This window comes from Pagrus major, chromosome 22 (assembly GCF_040436345.1).
Source record: "Pagrus major chromosome 22, Pma_NU_1.0".
NCBI lineage: Eukaryota > Metazoa > Chordata > Actinopteri > Spariformes > Sparidae > Pagrus > Pagrus major.
The window spans coordinates 19863548-19883140 of record NC_133236.1 but is presented as its reverse complement, the minus strand read 5'-3'; the positions used below and the strand labels follow the sequence as shown (position 1 = coordinate 19883140).

General features: G+C 40.6%; 1 protein-coding gene across 1 annotated transcript in view; it reads right to left on the bottom strand.

Annotated features, from left to right (window-relative positions):
• Positions 1–19593, bottom strand: part of wasf1 (WASP family member 1) — a 66411-nt gene that overhangs the window by 23256 nt on the left and 23562 nt on the right. Inside the window, exons 2-3 of the mRNA XM_073492992.1 lie at positions 16278–16432; positions 9192–9326 (exon numbers count right to left, since the gene is read on the bottom strand). Coding sequence (XP_073349093.1) covers positions 9192–9326; positions 16278–16410 — 268 coding nt within the window. The 5' untranslated portion in view covers positions 16411–16432. The remainder of the gene's footprint in view (positions 1–9191; positions 9327–16277; positions 16433–19593) is intronic.

Genomic DNA, 19593 nt, shown 5'->3' with positions numbered 1-19593 from the left:
TTATGTGATACATTTATGTTGACCAACTTTGTGACTGACAAAGAGAGAGAGAGGAAATCAGTTTAAGATTCATTCTTGTTGCTCTTTGGCTTCTTCCCCCAACAGACTCTGTCTCTCTGATGATAATTAACATTTGGCTCATCATTATCATCATCAGAAACGACGTTGACATCATCATTCAAACAGGCCCAATCAACATTTCAGAATACTAAACCAATAATAAACCACTAATCATCCTCCCTTGGGCTAACGCTACAATGTTGTCCTAATTGGCTAATTTCAATTCCCCCCAAAGCGAACCCGCACATGAAGACGAAGCTAAGCTGGGCTAGGCTAGGCTAAAGCCGTCTCTCAGGCAAAGGCTGTGGCAATAATTGCCCTTCTTTCATACAGGACCAGCTGACATTTTCGGAGGCCAAAAAGAATAACAGAGGAAATCGATGCTGCACAGCTGAAGCTTTCAGAAAAACAGGTTGACTAAATAGCTGAGGGGGAAGAAGAAACACAACCACGCTAATGCTATCCCTCAATCTGGTCCGGGCCGAATAGAAAAGTCTTGGAAGGAAATCCAGAGCGTTGCAACCACATCTGAATTATACATGAGAGGATGACAAATGGATACACTTTACTGCTGCCCAGGGGAAGACTCACAAAATCATATGGCATACGGAAAAAGTATTGTTACAGTTTCTGTTATTAGCCTTCCAACCACACACTAACTTGAAACCTAATACCCAAAACATAGTAAGCAGATCTCTTTTAAGCCAAACAAATAGGATAAATGAGTTAACAAGACCGTCATTGAATTGGCTGAATTAAATAAGACAAACAAAGCCCTCTTTACCCCAGAAAAGACCAACTACTCCAATCCGATCTCCTAGATTGCAGCAGTACAGCTGGGTAATGACTTCCACAGACTCTGCAGTAAAGGGCCAGCCACCTGAGGCTCTGAACTCTCATTATTAACAAACACTTAGCGGTGAGCCAAGATTTGGTAAGTAACACTCAGGAAGAGAGAGGCCAGAGAATGCAAGAGGGAGATAATAAAACTGCACAGACCCAACAGTGGCAGGGTCATGGAAACAGGAGGATGGACAGCGACCGAGAGGAGAAGCACTAAACATAAAACAAAGAGCAGGGGCTGGCATAAAAGGACACATTCACAGCACATACAGGCTAGTAAATGGCGTGAAGCAGAAGGGAATTGGAGAGTCGAGGGAGACACGGAAACATGCAAATAAGGAGGAAGGAAAAGTGAAGAAGGGTGCTAGAGAGACAGCAAAAACACATCAAAACAAACAGCATGACTTCTATGAGATAAACAGAGAGGCATGAGTGAGGTATCCCAGGAGAGGAGAGCAGTAACCTGAGATGAGCCAGCGGGTGGAATAAGCTTCGAAGACAACACGTGGAAGAAACTAGCAGCTTTTTAAGTAGCAAACACACACAGGCAAACACAAAGTGTATATGTTATATTATTCTGCGGTGAACAGAAACAACCACAGCAGGAAACTGATAGCACACCTGTGATATCGGCTGTATAATAACTGTTAATAGACAGTTTCTATTATATCCTGGGACTTGTTGGTTGTAGAGTTAAACATGCTCGGCCGATTGAGACTTTAGGTATTATTTGAATTGTTCACCTACAATTACAGTTGGTGACGTGACTAAACATTACTTCATAACATTTATGCCTGAGTGACAGATTTTCATCAGTAATGAACTCGTACTTTAAATACAACAACTACTTATGTCTTTTGTTTTGTTTTGTTTCAGAGACCCCATGTAGCAGAAATCACATACTATGCTTGTAAGAATTTTACTTATGTCTGTATTGGGGAGAGGAAATGGAATGGACTTCTGTTCCTGGATCTGCAAAGTACTGTACGAGGTGACTTATGATAATAAGGGCAAAAAAAATCAAAGTCATAGCTGCTGTTGCAGGCCAATTATGCTGCTCAGAGTGATCACAGAGCAGAGAAACGCTTGGGATAAGTAGGAGTAATGGTGAGATTTAAAAAGATTTTTCTCTAAATTGAGAAGATTAAAGAAAGAAGGGTTATAGATGTGGGAAAGGAGGTATGGGCATTAGAGCGATGCTTCCTTTTGACACTTTTTGCTTAAAGGTTGAAGTGAAGGTCAGAAAAGTGCACCAACTCTCTCCCTCTCACTGCTTACAAATGTATATAATAGATCTACAGAGAGGATTGGTACAGACACATAACAACCTCCTGTGGGCAGAGTTAACCACTGGCCGACCAGTGAGTCACAATTTGCTGTAGCTGAGCGCTGCATGTTAAGAAAAGTGCTGCGTCCTGCTGGCCCGGAGCATTTAGAGAGAGCAGAGGGCTGTCAGATGGTGTGACAAGTACATGCAAAAGCGACAAACAAGAGCGAGGCAGTGCAGAAGTGTGTGTCAGGATGCATTTGATGCAGAGTGAGGTGGCTATGAACCTCTGCCAAGCAACACTGAGCACTGACAGAGGCACACTGCACTAATCAATGTGGGCAGAAACACACATACACACACACACACACAGGATCACACAAACACAGATGCGGATGGATATCTTAACATGATGTACATCCTAATTACAAAATGTCACTTATTCAGCTGAACTACCAATTACACCCATTTAGTGGAGACATTTAGCTAATGAGAAAAGTGTGAGTGTACACATTTGGGAGTGAATGAGTGAGTGAGTGTGAGGTTTTAAGTGTGTGTGTGTGTGTGTTTGTCGGGTCGAGCGGCACCAGGTGCAGCAGCAGCCTCTGATGTCAGCCTGTGAAGCTCCTTATCAGCAAGCGAGTGGTGGAAAGTTTATCTCTCTCTCTCCCATATCTTTCTCTTAGACAGATAGCATCTAGCTAAAACAGCCCTCAACCAAAGAGAGGTGAGGAAGTTCTTGTCACACATACACAGAGACACACACACACACACACACGCACACACACACACACATACACACAAACACACCTCCTCCAGCTTCTCTCAAACTTTCAGGGAAATCATGTTTTCCCCTCTTCCCTCTTTTCATCCCCTCCCTCCCTCATAGAGACTCAGTTCTACACACAACCACTGAAGATAAGAAAAGGTAGAGGCCAATCTGTCTTTTAGCATGCAGACACAGCTCTCTCCTCTGTTGTACTTCAATGCAAATGTTGCCCTATATTCCACCTCGTACGTGCTTGCTCCTGCAGTCCTGAATCACACTTTCCTAAGTCTCTTCAGACTCCATCCTTTCCCATCCTTTCTTGTTTATTGTTTGTCCTTTCTTTCATTTTGTCCTCTTCCTCCCCTAGCATCTTTCTGAACGTTCTCCCTCTTGCATTGACAAACATCATTGTAAATCAGCAGTGTTGTGCACAGTGCCTGTGTTTTTGGTAAGACAAAATGTTGAATGAAAAGTAAGAAGGACTGTATGCATCTCATCACTTTAGAGGGGTTTTGTTGCAGTGTTTCTAACATCTGCTTGCTAGTTATCCCCCACAATGCTTCTGGATGAACCATCACAACCACAAATTATAACTTTCGGTATCTGCATAATGACTGGAGTCTACATGACGTGAATTTTTTCATACCAATGTCACTTTGGTTGCCAAATGGTGAGCCAGGCCAGAAAGACATACCCAATTGTGTATATAAATCAAAAGAAGTGGAAGACCTGAATAAAATCAATATCTAGAGTGATAAACTCATGTTTATCTGTTTAGTTAAGGTTAACTGACAAATGATTCATGGATAAATAACCAAACAGAAATGTCTGTTTTGTCCTGACAAATAGCATTGATAAAAAAAAATGGCATAAAATAGTCTTGCCCCAAGGCATTAAATAGATATCTGAAATATTTAAGAGATAACTTTAGCAATATATTTGGCTCCAGACTAGTTATCAAATGCCTTGCAAAGCTAAAAGAAAGCTAACGCAGTGTTAAACGGACTCCAGCGTGTACCAAGTTATTGCTCCCAGGTTGACTACATAGTGTGTTTAACCCGAAGCATCCCTGATGCACATGTCAAACATAATCCTGTGTGTTACTGCTCTTGATGAACTCATCTGGACAGGTGTTTTTCCAGTGTAACATGCGAGAGGATGATCTGAGCCGCACTTGCCTTTTAAAAAATTGTGTCTGTAGTCATACACAATCAGGATGTAGAATTGTTAATATGGTATGTAGCCTATGAAATGTATAAATGTGAATGTATCGGTAGTTTGCAGAAATATTAACTGCCGATGTTTTATTCTGGCGACTAGGCTGGCTGCCCATGCCTCCATGTCTAACTGGAGATTTCGCCTTTGAATGATGCACATCCATAAATGTGTAATGCATTTTTCATTCATTGCATTTTACTCTGAACTGAATACTGCTTGCACTTTACTGTCTTTGTACTTGCTGTTCTCTGCTGTTCTTGTCTATCCATGGCACTGAAGGAATGCAATTTAATTCCCTTGCATACCGAGTCCTGTATAAGGAGAGAATGCATAAATTCTACCATGGCTTTGACCTTGACAGGGGATTTTATTCAAATTGCCCATTGTTTCACCTCACCTAATGCATTCAAAAGTGGGTAAACGCAGCTACAGTATACACAGGTGAGAAAAAAGGATGCACAAGAAAACACTGAATCTCATCTCTGCCGATACTTTTCTGCTGTCTCTGATCATTTAAAAATGCTGTGCCATCAAGCAAAAGACTCTTCTTAGCACTCCTACAGTGTTTCCAGTCACAGAGAAAAACAAAGACAATAAATAACAAATGGGAGTTTCAGAGAGACGGAGCTACTGTGGCCTTTTGTAGTTATAAAAAACATAATAATAGACTTTAATAGAGAGAGACAAAGACAGATAAATATGAAGAGGAGATAAGGGGAAGTACTGCCTATAAAAGTAGGGGTAAAGGAGGGTTAACAAGCAGTAGAAGACAAAAAACAAAGAAAAAAGAAAAAAACATAAACACTTAAAGATCAAAGTGTCCTGCAGAACATATAGAGAAGAGAAGAAAATTGGCAAAAGAAAAAGAATGAAGAAACCTCCTCTGGTTTATAGAAACAGAGTACTCCTACCTCTGAGTCACAGAGGGACAAGCAGAAAAAGAGGGAAGCAGTGAGAGACCATCGAGTACATAAAAAAACTGTTAGAGCCCAGAGGGACTCAGGGTGGCTTTGTGGCCTTCCATAATGGCCTGCAGCCGGTGTAGTGATATAACGGTGCCATTAAACAGGGGATACAGGCCATTAGTTTGGCTGACTAGAGTGATGGGAAGGGGGAACCTGACAGCACACAAATAGCATCCACCCAAGATGGAGGGAGAGCAGAGATCAATCAGAGATGGGAGTGGGCTGGGGAGGACAACAAAGACAGACAAGGTGTGGCGGGTGGGCAGCTGGCAGTCAGGAGAGGAGAGGAGGAAGAGAGAAGGGGGAGTCTAAAGGGCAAAGTGAGGGGCGATACCCTTTAAAGGCTTGAGGGTGTGGGCAAGGTGAGTGTGTGTGCATGCAGACTGAATGTGAATTAATTCATGTGATGAAGCCCTTCTGACCTCAGCCGCTGAACCACCGATGACACTGCATACATCACCGCGGCCACCTCTCCATCTCACATCTCTCCGACCTTCAGCTAAAAAGCTTTCATGCCGTCCGTCATCTTACACTCCTGCTCCTCATGCTATGGACTGATAAACATAATTCACTTCGGTGTGTCTGTCTGCACCATTTTGAATCCTCTAAGTCTACTGCAGTGTTTTATCCAAAACAGCTAAGCTTCCCAGTGCTTGTCTGATGATAAGGAGGTACAGTAGACAGAGATTTCGAGATCATGACTGATCTTTATGAGCAATGCTGAAGTCATAGCTGCCATTTCTCACCTCACAGTCTGACTGAACTGTGAAGGTTTAAATTTAGTTTTCAGGTGTATAAGCACCTGTGAAGCTGTCGGAGGTAAGTTAAAGGTGCAGTGTGATTTCATCTGGAGAACATCTCTATACAGAGAATTATTCATATATTGAATGCAACCAAACCTTGCTTATATATATATATATATTCTATTTTTTGTTTATCATACTGGGTCATGTTTTCTGACACACAATTCTGCAGTGTTTGCAAATGATGCACTTGCAATTCATGCTGTGACTATGAAGCCTTCATAACCTCCTGTTGCACTGAATGGTAAATAGTTACACCCTTATTAAAGTAGTCATATACTGCTATTTATATTTAGCTCGACTCCTCTCTGTGGCTACAGTAATCACTGCTACTCTGTTAAAAATGAAGAGAAAAAGTAGTAAAATGTCAGGAATGAACAGCAAACACAGGAGAAGTGGACCGACAAAAAGGACCAGTGGTCACAAACACTCACTAACAATCAGTATTTGAAAGACAGGATAGGATATTACAACTTCACCTCGAAACAGTGAGTTTCATCAAGGCACTGCAGGGTTATTATTTAATGAGGTGTCTCTCTTTGTGTTGAGCTTTTATCTTTCCTCAAAGCACTTCACTGTCATTGTCCTTGTTACGTGTGTGTCATAAAATCAAGACACTCCTGCTCTGGCTCTTCACTACTGCCTACTTACAGTGTTGGTAATTATTTTACCACTGATCTAACAGCAAATTGCTTTAAATTATAAAACAACAGTATTACATTGATGCTACTATTATATATTCAAACTTTTAACATTTGACTGTGAATATTTATAAAATTACAGCTTTGATAATTACTGCAATACTCATTCTAAACAACATTCATTGCAACAAATAGTATCAAATAGAAACCATTAATTAGCTGTGAATCAGAAAACAGCAATTTGCTTCCAAGACAGTTTTGTAATTTGTAGGTCAGCAAATTTTCTCAGGTCATTAGGGGTTTTAAAGAACGTCAGATAGGCCTTCATTGGTTTTAGTGAACAGTATCTGTGAAAATACTTATTGTGTACTCTACTCTCCTCCATCCGACCCAAACCCCCATCCTTATCCCTCTACAGTGCTGATTTATGGCGCCATCCCTGCCTGCACTCATTCCCCTCTGCTTCACTCCTCCTCTCAGGCAGACCACAGACCCACACAGACAATTACAAGGCCAGTCATGTGATTGTGCTAAAAGCCTACACTTTAAACCATGTACGGCAGTGTGTGTGTGTGTTTGAGAGCGTGAGGGTAAAGAAAAGGAGGGGGTTGAGGATGAAGGGTGGCATTTACGGGAAACAAAACTCCTCCAATGACTGTCCATCTTCAGTCAACACACGCTGCTACGTTTACCTCGCTATTGTAGTCATTTTATTTGACAAATCTTACATGAATAATGGTCGGGAAAGGAAAGTAGAGCGCAGGATTTTCCATTTGCAAGACAACTTCATTTGGTTATACATGAGTGCGGAGGAGTTGAACTGAGTGGGAAATCTGTGTAACCTGCAGAGGAGGCCATTTCAACCTGGCCCAGAAAACTCTGCGGTACAATCCTTTTACACTCCACTGCTTTTGCTGCAGTGCCCTGTATTATGCACCCATCCCTCTATCCTTCCATCTTTCTTCCTCTCCTCCTCCTCCTCCCTACCACCACACACTTAAACTGCAACTGAGCTGATCCTTATCCACTGACTCTCAAGCCAATGCTTCAGGCTAAAGGGGGGGAAAGTCAGGCTTATTTATGATGGGAGATAAAAACAAGGGACCACATGCATGGATGCAGCAGATACGCACATACACACAGAACCACTTCACAATCTGTGTCCAAACATCTTGAATATGAATAAGTAGCCTCACACCAAAACGATACAAAGATGGGCTTTGTCGTTACTCCACGAGTAAATCTGTAGATGTGTATCTAATAAGATAAATGTTAATATCTTCTCATCGGCAGGGTGAGATAGTGAGCCTCGTCAGTGTGTGTGTTTTTGCCCTTCAACCTCTGAAGGATAATATGGACTCACTTACCAACCGAGACAACCTGGGCAACAGACTTCCACAATTAGATCACACACAATTATTCAATTAGCATGGCTACAGTATGTGGACTGGATGAAGAGAAAGGGTGAGGGTGGTGAGACGAGGGGAGAGTGGTGGAAAGGAGAAGATTCATTTCATTGTAATGTGTCTCAACATGTAATCATAAATGTAGGGACAGACCGATTATCAGCCTTGAAGATTATCGTGGCCCATATTCATCATTTTTCTGATTATCGATACAGGGGTTTCTTTTGTCAGATTGCCAATAAAATACAATTACACTTTGGCTCTGATGCAGCATCCGCTCTCTGTCAGGAGTCACCACCCTGTGATCTGTCCTAGTGTCCCACCAACAACACTATCTGATAGGTTACATGTCACAAGTGATAGTATTGTTCCATGTCTAGTTATGAATCTGGTTTAATATCATTAATCGCCTGGCAACAAAATGGCACATAAAACAAAACAAAACATGTAAAAAGTTATCCGAGTAATCTGGACCTGGAAGGGTTCATTTCTGTACTGCGTTTAATACACAAACCCATGATTCTGCAAAAACTGAGAAACATTTCATTGTCTTGTAAAGCTGTATCAAAGCTTGTGCTTGCATTCACAGAAAAGCTATAAGCGATGAGTACAGCCCAGTGAGCATTTTACTGTCTCCGTGTCAGTGACAAGGAAGCAGTTAGAGTAGCATTGTGCAAAGCCGTAAACACACTGCTGGCCCATGGGAAATCGATACGGTGCCTTGGAGCATGATATTACACTGCTGTGATTCCCTACCTTTTAACTTGGTACCCATTGCACTCTCCTCTAGCTACACTATCCTGTCATCCTGCCTCCCCCCTCTCTGGATAACCTGGCTTACCTGACAGTCCTGCTGATTATCGCATTCCTTTTTATTTCACTCACCGCAGATACGGCCTGTCCACAGATCCAATATCTCCTCACAAAGAGGAGGCATTTAGTGGCTGAACGAGCATCCAGCTAAAGTGGAACTCTGGCAGAATGTTTCTAATAGACGCCAGGGTTTGTACAATTGGGTTGTGAAAAATGACAAAATCTCACAGCTGCCTGTTCCTTTAATAACCATTAATACACACACACACACACACACACACAAAAAGGCACCAATCCAATATGGTGCAGTGGCAGACAGATGAAAGCAAAGAGGTGAAGGTGTGACTGTAGGAGGGTAAGAGGGAGATTACATGAGTGTGTGTTTGTGTGTAGTTTCAGTACTCACGTTCCTCTTCTTTGGGGTCCAGCTGTGTGACACTGATGGAGAGGCGGTCCACGCGCTCCTGCAGGGAGTTGACCCGGAAAGAGAAGGTGTGGGCCTCGTTGAACAGCTCTCCAAACAGGTCCTCTGCATATTTACCTGCACACACACACACAGGCAAACAACATGCTTTCGTTGAATTTTTTTAAAATATATTTAAGAACTACTTAACTGGAAAAGAACAACAACAATAAAGTGTTAAGGGGGAAAGTGTGGAATGACTAAATATATTATTTTTAAAGCCAATAATAATCATATGAAGCGATTGCCATTTCACTTTAGCATCAGTGTTAGTCATATTTTACACCAGAGGTCTGTGGGTATTTGTAAATAGTTCTTCTTGTTTTGAAACGTAATCTAAAGCACTTTGTAAGACACAACACAGACACAGCTAACTAGATATGCTGTAATTCCTCTATGTCAAGCATCAAAATTTTAAAGACGTACGATTACTGATACAAATGTGCTTCAGGGAAATGCCACAAAAGCTACTAGCTGCCTCTTGCAACACAGCCCAGGATAAATATGTTAATAATGACAACCATCCTGGAAATGCAAAACAGTTTAAATGTTCTTGTGTTAGCTTGCTAAGACTTTCATTAAGTTTTGAAATATTTATAAGGACGATCAAACAGTGTCCCACCTCTGACCAGGCAGATAGGCAATCATAGATGAGAACAGTGAGGTGGTGTTAGGGGTGGAAGTAACAAAAATTAAATGATTATAAATGGAAGTGATGAAAATGCATGTGCAATGAAAATGGACTGACATATTCTGTTTTGATTAATTTGAAGCCGAGTTTATTTTTTTTTAAAAAGTCGTGATATGATGAAAACAGCCACGTTTCATCATTTTCCCCATCTTACATTCATTATTCATCATTCACCACACAAAAATGTCATGCATCATTTATGGAAAGTGTCCTCAAGGGTGGAAGAAACAAAAAATAATTGACAAAAATGGAAATGATGAAAATCAACTGGGCTGTATACTGTCTACAGTCTACCATTCATCATTCTCGACACCTAACTAACATTAATTCTTCACAGCAAGCAATTTTTGTTATTTCTGCCCCGTCAAAAATAAAAAAAAAGGTCAATCAGATTTCATGGATGGGAAATGTCACCCCAGGCCACCCCCTGGTTACGCCCCTGAAGCTATGACCATATGGTGCAACAATATGCACTGCTTCCTCACCGTTCCCAAGTTTACAGTAGAACTATGACTACCAAAACATAGCCAAAATTAAGCGATTATTAATGAAGCATGTTTATCGATTTGCAAATATTTAAAAATGGCAATTTTGTTCATCATGTTCAACATGTTTTCTACTGTGTATGTGTGTGTGTGTTGATGATTGATTTTTATTTTTATCTATATATCATCTATTTACAAATTAGATGTTATTTTATGATGTGTGTGTTTGAAAATCAGTGCAAATACATTGTTTTTATCATTCACGAGAAAAGAAGACGACTACTTCCGGTGCTCAGTTTTCTGCTTCCGGGTTACTACAAACAGGACGCGCACTGCTGCAGCGGCTCGACAGAAACACAACTACCCGATATATCACCATCGTATTAATTAGTTTGGTCATTGACGTTAGCTTGCTTTTAAAATGAGTCCCGGGTCAAGTTGTACCGTTTCCGGCTGCCACAGCAGCTCCAGAAAAATGAAGATTTTCTCAGAAACCTTTTGTTCAGAGCATCAACAACTTCGTAAAACATGTCCGTGTCCTGTGCCCTTCAGTGTGTACTCCATGCCGACGGAGGAGCGAAAGAGACGAGCTTGGCTTACGGCTCTGAGACTGAAAAAACCTCCGAAGAGAGTGTATGTTTGCTCTTTCCATTTTGTTGATAAGCGGCCCACTGAACGGCACCCCAATCCGGAGCTTTATTTGGGCTACAACCAATCTTCTCCTCCGACGAAGAGGCGAAAGCAAGCGGGCGAGACACGAGCGGCTGACAAAGATGTTAAAGTTGGACCCAGTGAGTAAACATCCATAACGTGACTGTTATTCCCTGTTTTACACAGCAGGTCATGTTTGAACATTGCTATCGGCTAACGTTACCTTTTGGGCGACTTGTTTGTATTTAAATGAATAAATTGTGCCTCGTAGAGTATTTGTGAGGTAGCTTTGTTTTTGTTAGCTTGATGCTAATTAGTACGAAGAGGTTGAATATCAAAAAGCTGTGTCTGGTTAATCTAGTTAATTGTTTTTATCATATTGTAACTTTATACGTCATTTTATAATCTGTAAGTGTGAAATTTAAACCAATGACTATGTAAGGAGGACAGACTTAACTGTAAGTTTATGATGAAATGAACAAAATGAAGTCAAAGTGACGCAGATGTACAGTATCCAGTGTTGCCAGATCTGGCGCGAGAAAATAAGCAGGTTTATTTTGCATTTCACGAGGAACCGTTTCACAATATTAGACCTTGTAATTTCAATCTTTTCTTTTTAACTTTAGCAAAAAACAACTGACTGAGGAATAATTTAATCAAACAGTACAAAGTACATTAACAAAGTAATGAATAATATTAAGTATTTCACTCGAAACTACAACTGCCTTGGAATCATCCTCCACCTGAAGTCAAACACAGTCTCTTTCTCCAAGTGTTTGTTATGGTTTTCCCCATTTATCACCCCCTGGCATTGTAAGTAGCTAAAAAACTCCATTAATTTCTGGGAATGGGGTTGTAAACGGCTCCTAGGACATGACAACATAGGTGTTTTCACTTTATGTAACAGGAGACATGAGAGCAAGCCCTAATGAGCAACTACACTTTAGAAATGACCTAAACAACTCAAATTGTCATGACTTCTTTTGAAAGTGCTGCTGTCATAAAATACATAATAATCACATATTTACAAAAATCAGTGAAGTAGAAACAGAATGCGTTTGTATGGTTTTCAATTGAGTATATGTATAGAAACAAGGGAATCCTGTTTTTATATATATTTTACAGTTTCCCAACTTTTTTGGAATCAAGTGTTTACTCTCCTCGTGCGTAACTCCTGCTATACTTTTCTGTATTTTTCAGACTTCACATCGGCTGTCTCAGGTCACGCTGGCATCTCATTTTCTGCGCACGCCCCCGAACCACAGTGCCCCTCAGTTCCTAGGCAGCGGAATAACCTGACACAACACGATCATGATTATTGCCAGACGGCCGACAGAGAAGATGTGCGGGATAATATGACTTGTGAGGAGATTGGGTACCTCATGCTGCAAAGTGACGCAGATTCTTTTCACTACACTGGTATAGCCCTCAGAGTGTTTAACATGCTCGTGTCGATGCTGGAAGGACATGCTAGCGATGCTTTTACAATGTCTGTGCGAGTTCAAGTTCTTATTACGCTAGTGAAATTAAAGAACAACCACGCAATCGATGATCTGAGCAGGCAGTTTCGTGTAACGCCGGACACGGCCAGGAAGATAATCTTATACTGGATCAACAAACTGCAGGTAGTTTTGCAACCTCTAGTTCCATGGCTTCCAAAAGAAACCATTCAGGCAACCTCGCCTGAAGAATTCAAGAAGAGCTTTCCCAACACAACTTGTATTGTAGACTGCAGTGAGACCCTTTTAGAAAAAGCTGAGAACTCTGAATCAAAGGAGTCATGCAGCGAGTATCATTCACATTACTCAGTGAAATACCTGGTAGCTGTTGCCCCGTGTGGACTAATCATGTTTATCTCTCCAGCATATGGATGTCAATGCAGTGACAAATTCGTAACCATTGACTCGGGAATATTAGACCTCTTAACGCCCGGAGATGAGGTCATGTCAGAGCGATGCTTCACCTTAAAAGATTTGCTGTTTCAGAGAAAAATTAAGTTGGTGACACACTCTTGTACAAACAACCATGGACGGCAAATTACAAATGTGAGAATTCATGTTGAACGAGCTATCAGACGTTTGAAAGTGTACAAAATACTTTCAGAGGTCGTTTCGTTTTTCATGGCTTCTAAGATAGACAATATCATCAGAATATGTGCTGCTCTCGTCAATTTGAGGGTGGATCTCATTCATGATCCGTTTTAATTTAGCACGTGAGTGGACTATTCATGTGGTCATCAGGGACATTATACAGGACCATCAAAATACAAGGTGCAGTAATGAATGATGGGAACAAAATGTGTAGAGAGTTACAGACTTTATGTGAACTATGGCTGCACAATATGGTTAAAATATTGCGATGATGATGTGACATTTGTTGGAGTCTGTACGTAACATCTTACATCTGGAGAACAACATCTGTAGACTTCATTTTAATGCTGTTTTGTCATATTTTTTACTAGTATTTATCTTGTGATGATTTGATTTTTATGTATTTTCTATACAGGTACTGTACATGATGAGATTACATGTATATACCTGGTTGTTGCAAGAACAGAATATATATTTCTTATGACATTTTCTTACTAGTATTTGTTTTTATTATGTTGTTTTAATTATCTGTATCAGATGGTTGTTAATAACAGGAAGATTCCTGGCTGCTTTTTAATTGGAGTCACAGCCACAAATGTCTCAAACGCACAGAAAATGTGTTTGTTTCCTTCTGCTGCTGTGCATCAATAAAAGTCTTACATACTTATTTGCGAGGGCTGACGACTTCATTTGCTAATGTTGGGAGTGATAGAGTAGCTACAGTCTTACAGTTCTTGTGTTCTGCCTTGTGGTGCCTGAAATTAATCTGACTCAGCCATTCAGGCTCAAGGTTCTTGGTGTCCCTGCAGTCCACCTGTGCTGCTTATCTGTTTATACTAGCCCCGTCTTTCCACTGAACACAGCATTCTCCACCTGTAATGATGACATTAACACTTTCATAATTTCTCTACTTCCTGTTGACGTTACTTTTAAGCACACACTTATTTTCTGTAATAAAAGCTCATTTAATGAGTTCCTCTTAAGAAATGTAAAATTTCTGACATGAAAACAATGAAAAGCCGATATATGGGTTCATGAATACCTTCAGCTTGCTGCATAATCCGACTTCACTCTCCCTCAGCATTACTCATGCCATATTTTTAGCTTGATTGACAAGCTGGCTGGGCTCTACAGCTGCCTTCAGAAATCACAGCACTTTACCTAGTTTGTTACTATGCAAGTAATTATAGGGTTCCGTGCTTTTGTATTTTTGTAATTCTTCGCCGTTCAACCAGAAGAGGAAAACTGGTCTCCACTATGAATCATGGCGGAGACTCACTATGTCAGGAAAAAGGGGAATAAAACAAAAGAACTACAACCATGGTGTGAAGTATCCTCAATTAATATTTTAGATTGTAGAACAACTAGGTTCATTAGATCTATGTAGTAATTGTTAAAAATCTGGGAAAATCATGCTATTAAACCAGAATAAAAGTTAGCTTATTTTTAGCTTGATGCTGGCTTACTAAATGGTTCATTACTAAATAACCCAACACAGTTGTAGGGATACCCCCTGAGAGTCAATGATTCCAGCCATCAATCAAGAAACCTCCAGAAAGAAGTTGACCAGCATTTTGTCAGTCAAATCGATTCTTCTTTTTTTTAGCTGCAAACTTAACAAACCATGTCTGAAATGGCAGTACCACAAAACTAACTGTGATGGAAGTAGAGAAGGGTGAAAGAAACAGACGGCGGCATAATTCAGGACAGTGTGACTTGGTTGCTCCAATACACTAAGCTCCAGTGTTGACTGCCGGTGAAGTCAGCTAAATTACTTTTGAACCCAAAACCTCCTCTGCCGCCATCCAGTGTGATTGACTCTTTGAGTGGCATATATTGGCAGGAGAGAGATGCTCTACGGTTCGCTGGGATTTTAACTATGACCAGGGTAGCACACTTACTTTCTTTGACTTTGAAATGCAAGTCTTTTTTGGCATATTTATCAGTTTATTGTTTCTGATCTTAAAACAAAATTGAATATAAGACAACCTGATTAAACAGAAACACAGTTTTTAAATGATAATTTCTTTCCTTTACGAAATGAAAAAAGTGAAAAAAAAAACGGACTTTCCCTGTGTTTAAAAGTAATTGCCCCCTTAGTTACGCTACTTATTCAATCAATGAAACAAACTGAATTCAAAACTTGGTTAAACTAGACTGGCTTGATTACTGCCTGCCCAAACAGAACCTTTCCAGCAATGTGAAGTCGGCTAAACAAGCAGCCATGATCAAAAGAAATGCCAGAGGACATCAGAAATTAAGTTACTGAAATATATCAGGGTGGAAGGGGTTAACTGTCTGGGGTCTGCAACCCCACAGGTGGTAAAAAAACAACAACAGATATTTAGCCAAACAGGTTTTTAAAAACTAACCAAGGTTTTGTCCTAGAAACAAAAACACATCCTCTGACACCTTTAACAGTCTACTATAAAATGTATATAGTTAGAAAGTAGAAGAACTAAATGAGTGGAATAAAAGAAAACCAGAAAATTCAGAGGGAGAATGTCAGGCCATCAGTCTGTGATCTGAAGGTCAACGCAGCAAGACAACAATCCACGGCACATGAGCAACTCCAGCTGTGAATGCCTAAAAATATATCAAATTAAAAGTTTTGAAGTGACTCAGTCCAAGTCCTGACTTGCATTTAATTGTGATGCTCTGGCAGGACTTTAGACAGGCAGTTAATGCTTGAAAACCTTTCAATGTGTCTCAATTAAAACAATTCTGCAAAGAAGAGAGAGCTAAAACTCCTCCACAGATATGTCAAAGACTGATCTCCAGTTATCGGAAGTGGGCGGCTCTTACTTTACTTTTTCCACATGGGTGATATGTTTTGGGTAACTTTTTTCCTTCAATACATGATCAATTTAAAAACGCATTTTGTGTTTATTCTGGTTGTCTTTGTCTCATATTAAATTTTGTTTAAATAAAAGACAACAGTGGTAGCGTTGTGTCTGTAGAAAGACAAAAGAAAAACATCTATCAGTAACAAAGGATGAAGCAATAAACAACAAGCAGATGACAAATTAATATACCAAATATGTGTGTATCTGTGTGCTGTGTGTGTGTGTGTGTGTGTGTGTGTGTGTGTGTGTGTGTGTGTGTTACTGACTGAGGCTGCTGAGCTGGCGTATGACATTGGCCAAGGAGATGTTAGTCACACACTCCAGCTCATTCTTGATGTTCCTTGGCAGCACCGTGTGGCACAGGTGCCTGGGCTCGATGGTGCGCTTCACCAGCGGCATCCTTCTTCTGCGACACCACTACCTACAGGAGTCGGGTGGAGAGGGACAGGACAGGGGGACGAAGGGATAGAAGAAAAAAGCTGAAATTAGTGCAGCAATTCTAGCTACAGACACGTTTTTTGCTGCTTACTACAACTGCAGAACCCAACAGAGGAGACGGAGAGGAAAGAGAAAATACTGGTTTCACTGGTTGTTACGCTAACATAACATGACATGAGTTCAAGAGTAAAAAGGCACACGTGGAGAGGGAATACAGCGTAAGTAGTACTGTTAAACAGGATCCTGGAAAAATGCATGAAAGTCATGTTTTGACATTGCTAACAGCCATGTTGCCTCATCTGTTTCACTGACTTGGCACTGTCTTGTCCTTTTTATCATGCAAAGCCAGGGCTAACAAACCTCAGCACTTTGTCTGCCCACTCAGCCATGCTAATGGTTTTAAGGCTGCTTTGGTCACAGAGACTGCAGTGATCCTGAATCTGAATGTGTTTACAGAAAAACGTACTAGTTGCACCCGTTATACATTATACATACCTCAAAAATCCACAAGAAACTATTAGAGAGTCTACAAATACACCACAGCTCTGTGAGGCTGTAAACATCATCAAGCTAACATGCTCACATGCTGGCATATGGCGGGTATGCTCACATGTTCACCATCTCTCTTAGGAATGCTAGCATGCTAACATTTGCCAATAAGTACCAGCCTCAAGTACTAATAAGGCCGGTGGGAATGTCAATAGTTGTGCAAGTATTTGTTTATAAACCAAAGTATTGGACAATCAAAATTTTGATTAAAAAGGTGCAATACATGAGTCTTAGTCAACTTGAATTCATACTCCCAACACTAGGGGCAGCATATCACCAGAGTTACTGCTAACTGCTGCTAACTGTATTCTTTTTATACATCCATGACTGTAGCTCCTGTTAACTTGTTAGCTCATTTAGCCGTGCATCTAGCGAGACTACCAGGGGAGCACAGGAGCTTTCCACCACTGGAAGAAAGAGGTTTTCAGGCCCAGTGCATAATGTTGTATTTATTTATCACTCACTTTCTTTTGATTTCACAAAACCATATCTCAACTGAAAAGGCACTCAGATGAGCGCATACCATCACCAATGACCAAGACTCCCCTTTAATTCAGTCAAGGCTAATCCAAAATCAAACTCGATGGCCCTGTATCACTCGAAATTTCAAACCACCGATAACTGCTTCACCAGAATTTAAGCTCCCCTGTCTGGATCCGGCCCTTTTTCTGGAAATGCTTTGTAAGTTAATGGGATCTATTCTGGGCCGAGACCCATCCTCCATCCAAGTTTCCTGGAAATACATGCTGAAAAACCAACCAACCAACTATTATATAACACTCATTACATCATTATAAGTTGGTACCTTGTTATAACATGAGGCTTCTAATGTGGTTAAAATAGCATCGAGAGATTGTAGGGCAAAGGGCAAAACACAGTCTACGAGCAAAACTCCCATCCGTGACAACACCAGTTAATCACGCTCACAACACCTCGTCTCTCTGCTATTTGCTTGTTTTAATTAGAGCAACTATGTGCAATGATGTGGCGATCAGGTGCTCAGACAAACTGACTGATTGACTGGGCTTGACAGTGATAAGGCCTCGTTAAAGCAATGATTAAACTCTAATTGACATCAGTTGTATTCTTAGTGGTGTTGCTGTCACTGAGGAATAAACATGATTATTGACCGTATCCATAAAAATGTAGGGCAAGGGAGGCTATTCTAGGAAGTGACCCAGCTATGGATGGTTAGAGGGAAGAGAGAGGAAGCACAGTAAAAAAAAAAAAGCTTTGTTGAGGTGATTCATCTTGGAATGGGGGCACCAATACCCATAAAAGGAAAGAATGAGAACTCGCACCTCCCTCAGCTGTTGTTAAAGTGGTTTGAATGAGATGTGCGGGCGACGTTACTGCGACACGAACCAAAACACAGCTCCAAAATCCCTGCCCACTTTGAAAATAACAAGACATCCTCTCCACTCTTAATCGAGGTAGAGAGGACACACACATACATCCCCCTCCTGATTGGGAACACCTCTTGACCCAATGTGCACTGACATTTTTCACAGCCTCCGGAAGTCTTGCTAATGGAGGGCTAACCCTGCCCTACCATTTGCCAAGGTGGAGGTGTGAACTCAATTGTTACTGTGTTAACCTTTAACAACACAGGCCCCACACTTCTTAATGTAACACCTACTGTATGCATCTTTAAAAACAAAAGCAAAAAAGCTAGAAAAAGGAACCAGGAACATTTTGAAGAATTGGTCAGTCATGTCTGATTTGTTACAGTTTTACTGTGAGTGGAACAGTGAAAGTAAACAGAGCAGTACAGCAAACAAATGTATCCAACCCATTAAATTATCAAACTGGAGGCGAAGCAAAGTTGGAAGATACCACACTAGGACAAATTCAGCAAGGATTTGGATAAATTGTCATCTATAACTACATTGATCCGTAAGACCTGAGTGCAAGACGTTGGAGGGCTGACCCTGCAATGCTGCCTTCAACATTGTACTTGGATCTTACCACTATCTTGATTATGGTATAAGTGCATATACCTGTGAACAGTTCAAAAACTATAAATCCCTTGAAGTCCAGACATTTCACCAATAACTGGGTGCAGGATTTACGCAGGATTTACTCATGTTTTTAATGTACAAAACATACACAAAAATATAAAATTACCAGACATTATAAGAGAGTAGAAAAACAGCCGACAGCATTTTTTAAATCCCAAGTCTGTAACGGCAGCAATGGCAGTTGTTGATGAGACTAAAAACGACACATATCCTGCCCCTTACCTCCAAAAACCAAAAACCTGACGTGAGCGCACAGTTGGCTGCCGAATGGCAAGACTTGCCTAAAACGACTTTGATAATACTAATTTCAATATTAATCTGATCTCCTTGAAGCGGAGTTGCATCCCCCTCTAGTAATGTGGTTTTAATATCAGAAATCAATACTGCATCTTTTTACCTTTATTCATATCAGTTTGCTTTGTGAGAACTGTACGTGTTTCTGTATGTTACACATTCAGCTCATCTCTGGGGTACAGGTGTACTGAGAAAAAAACAGAAACACTAATAGAGAAGCAAACAAATTAAATCAGTCAATCATAACTATGTTTATTTCTCTGCCATTCATGCACACTAG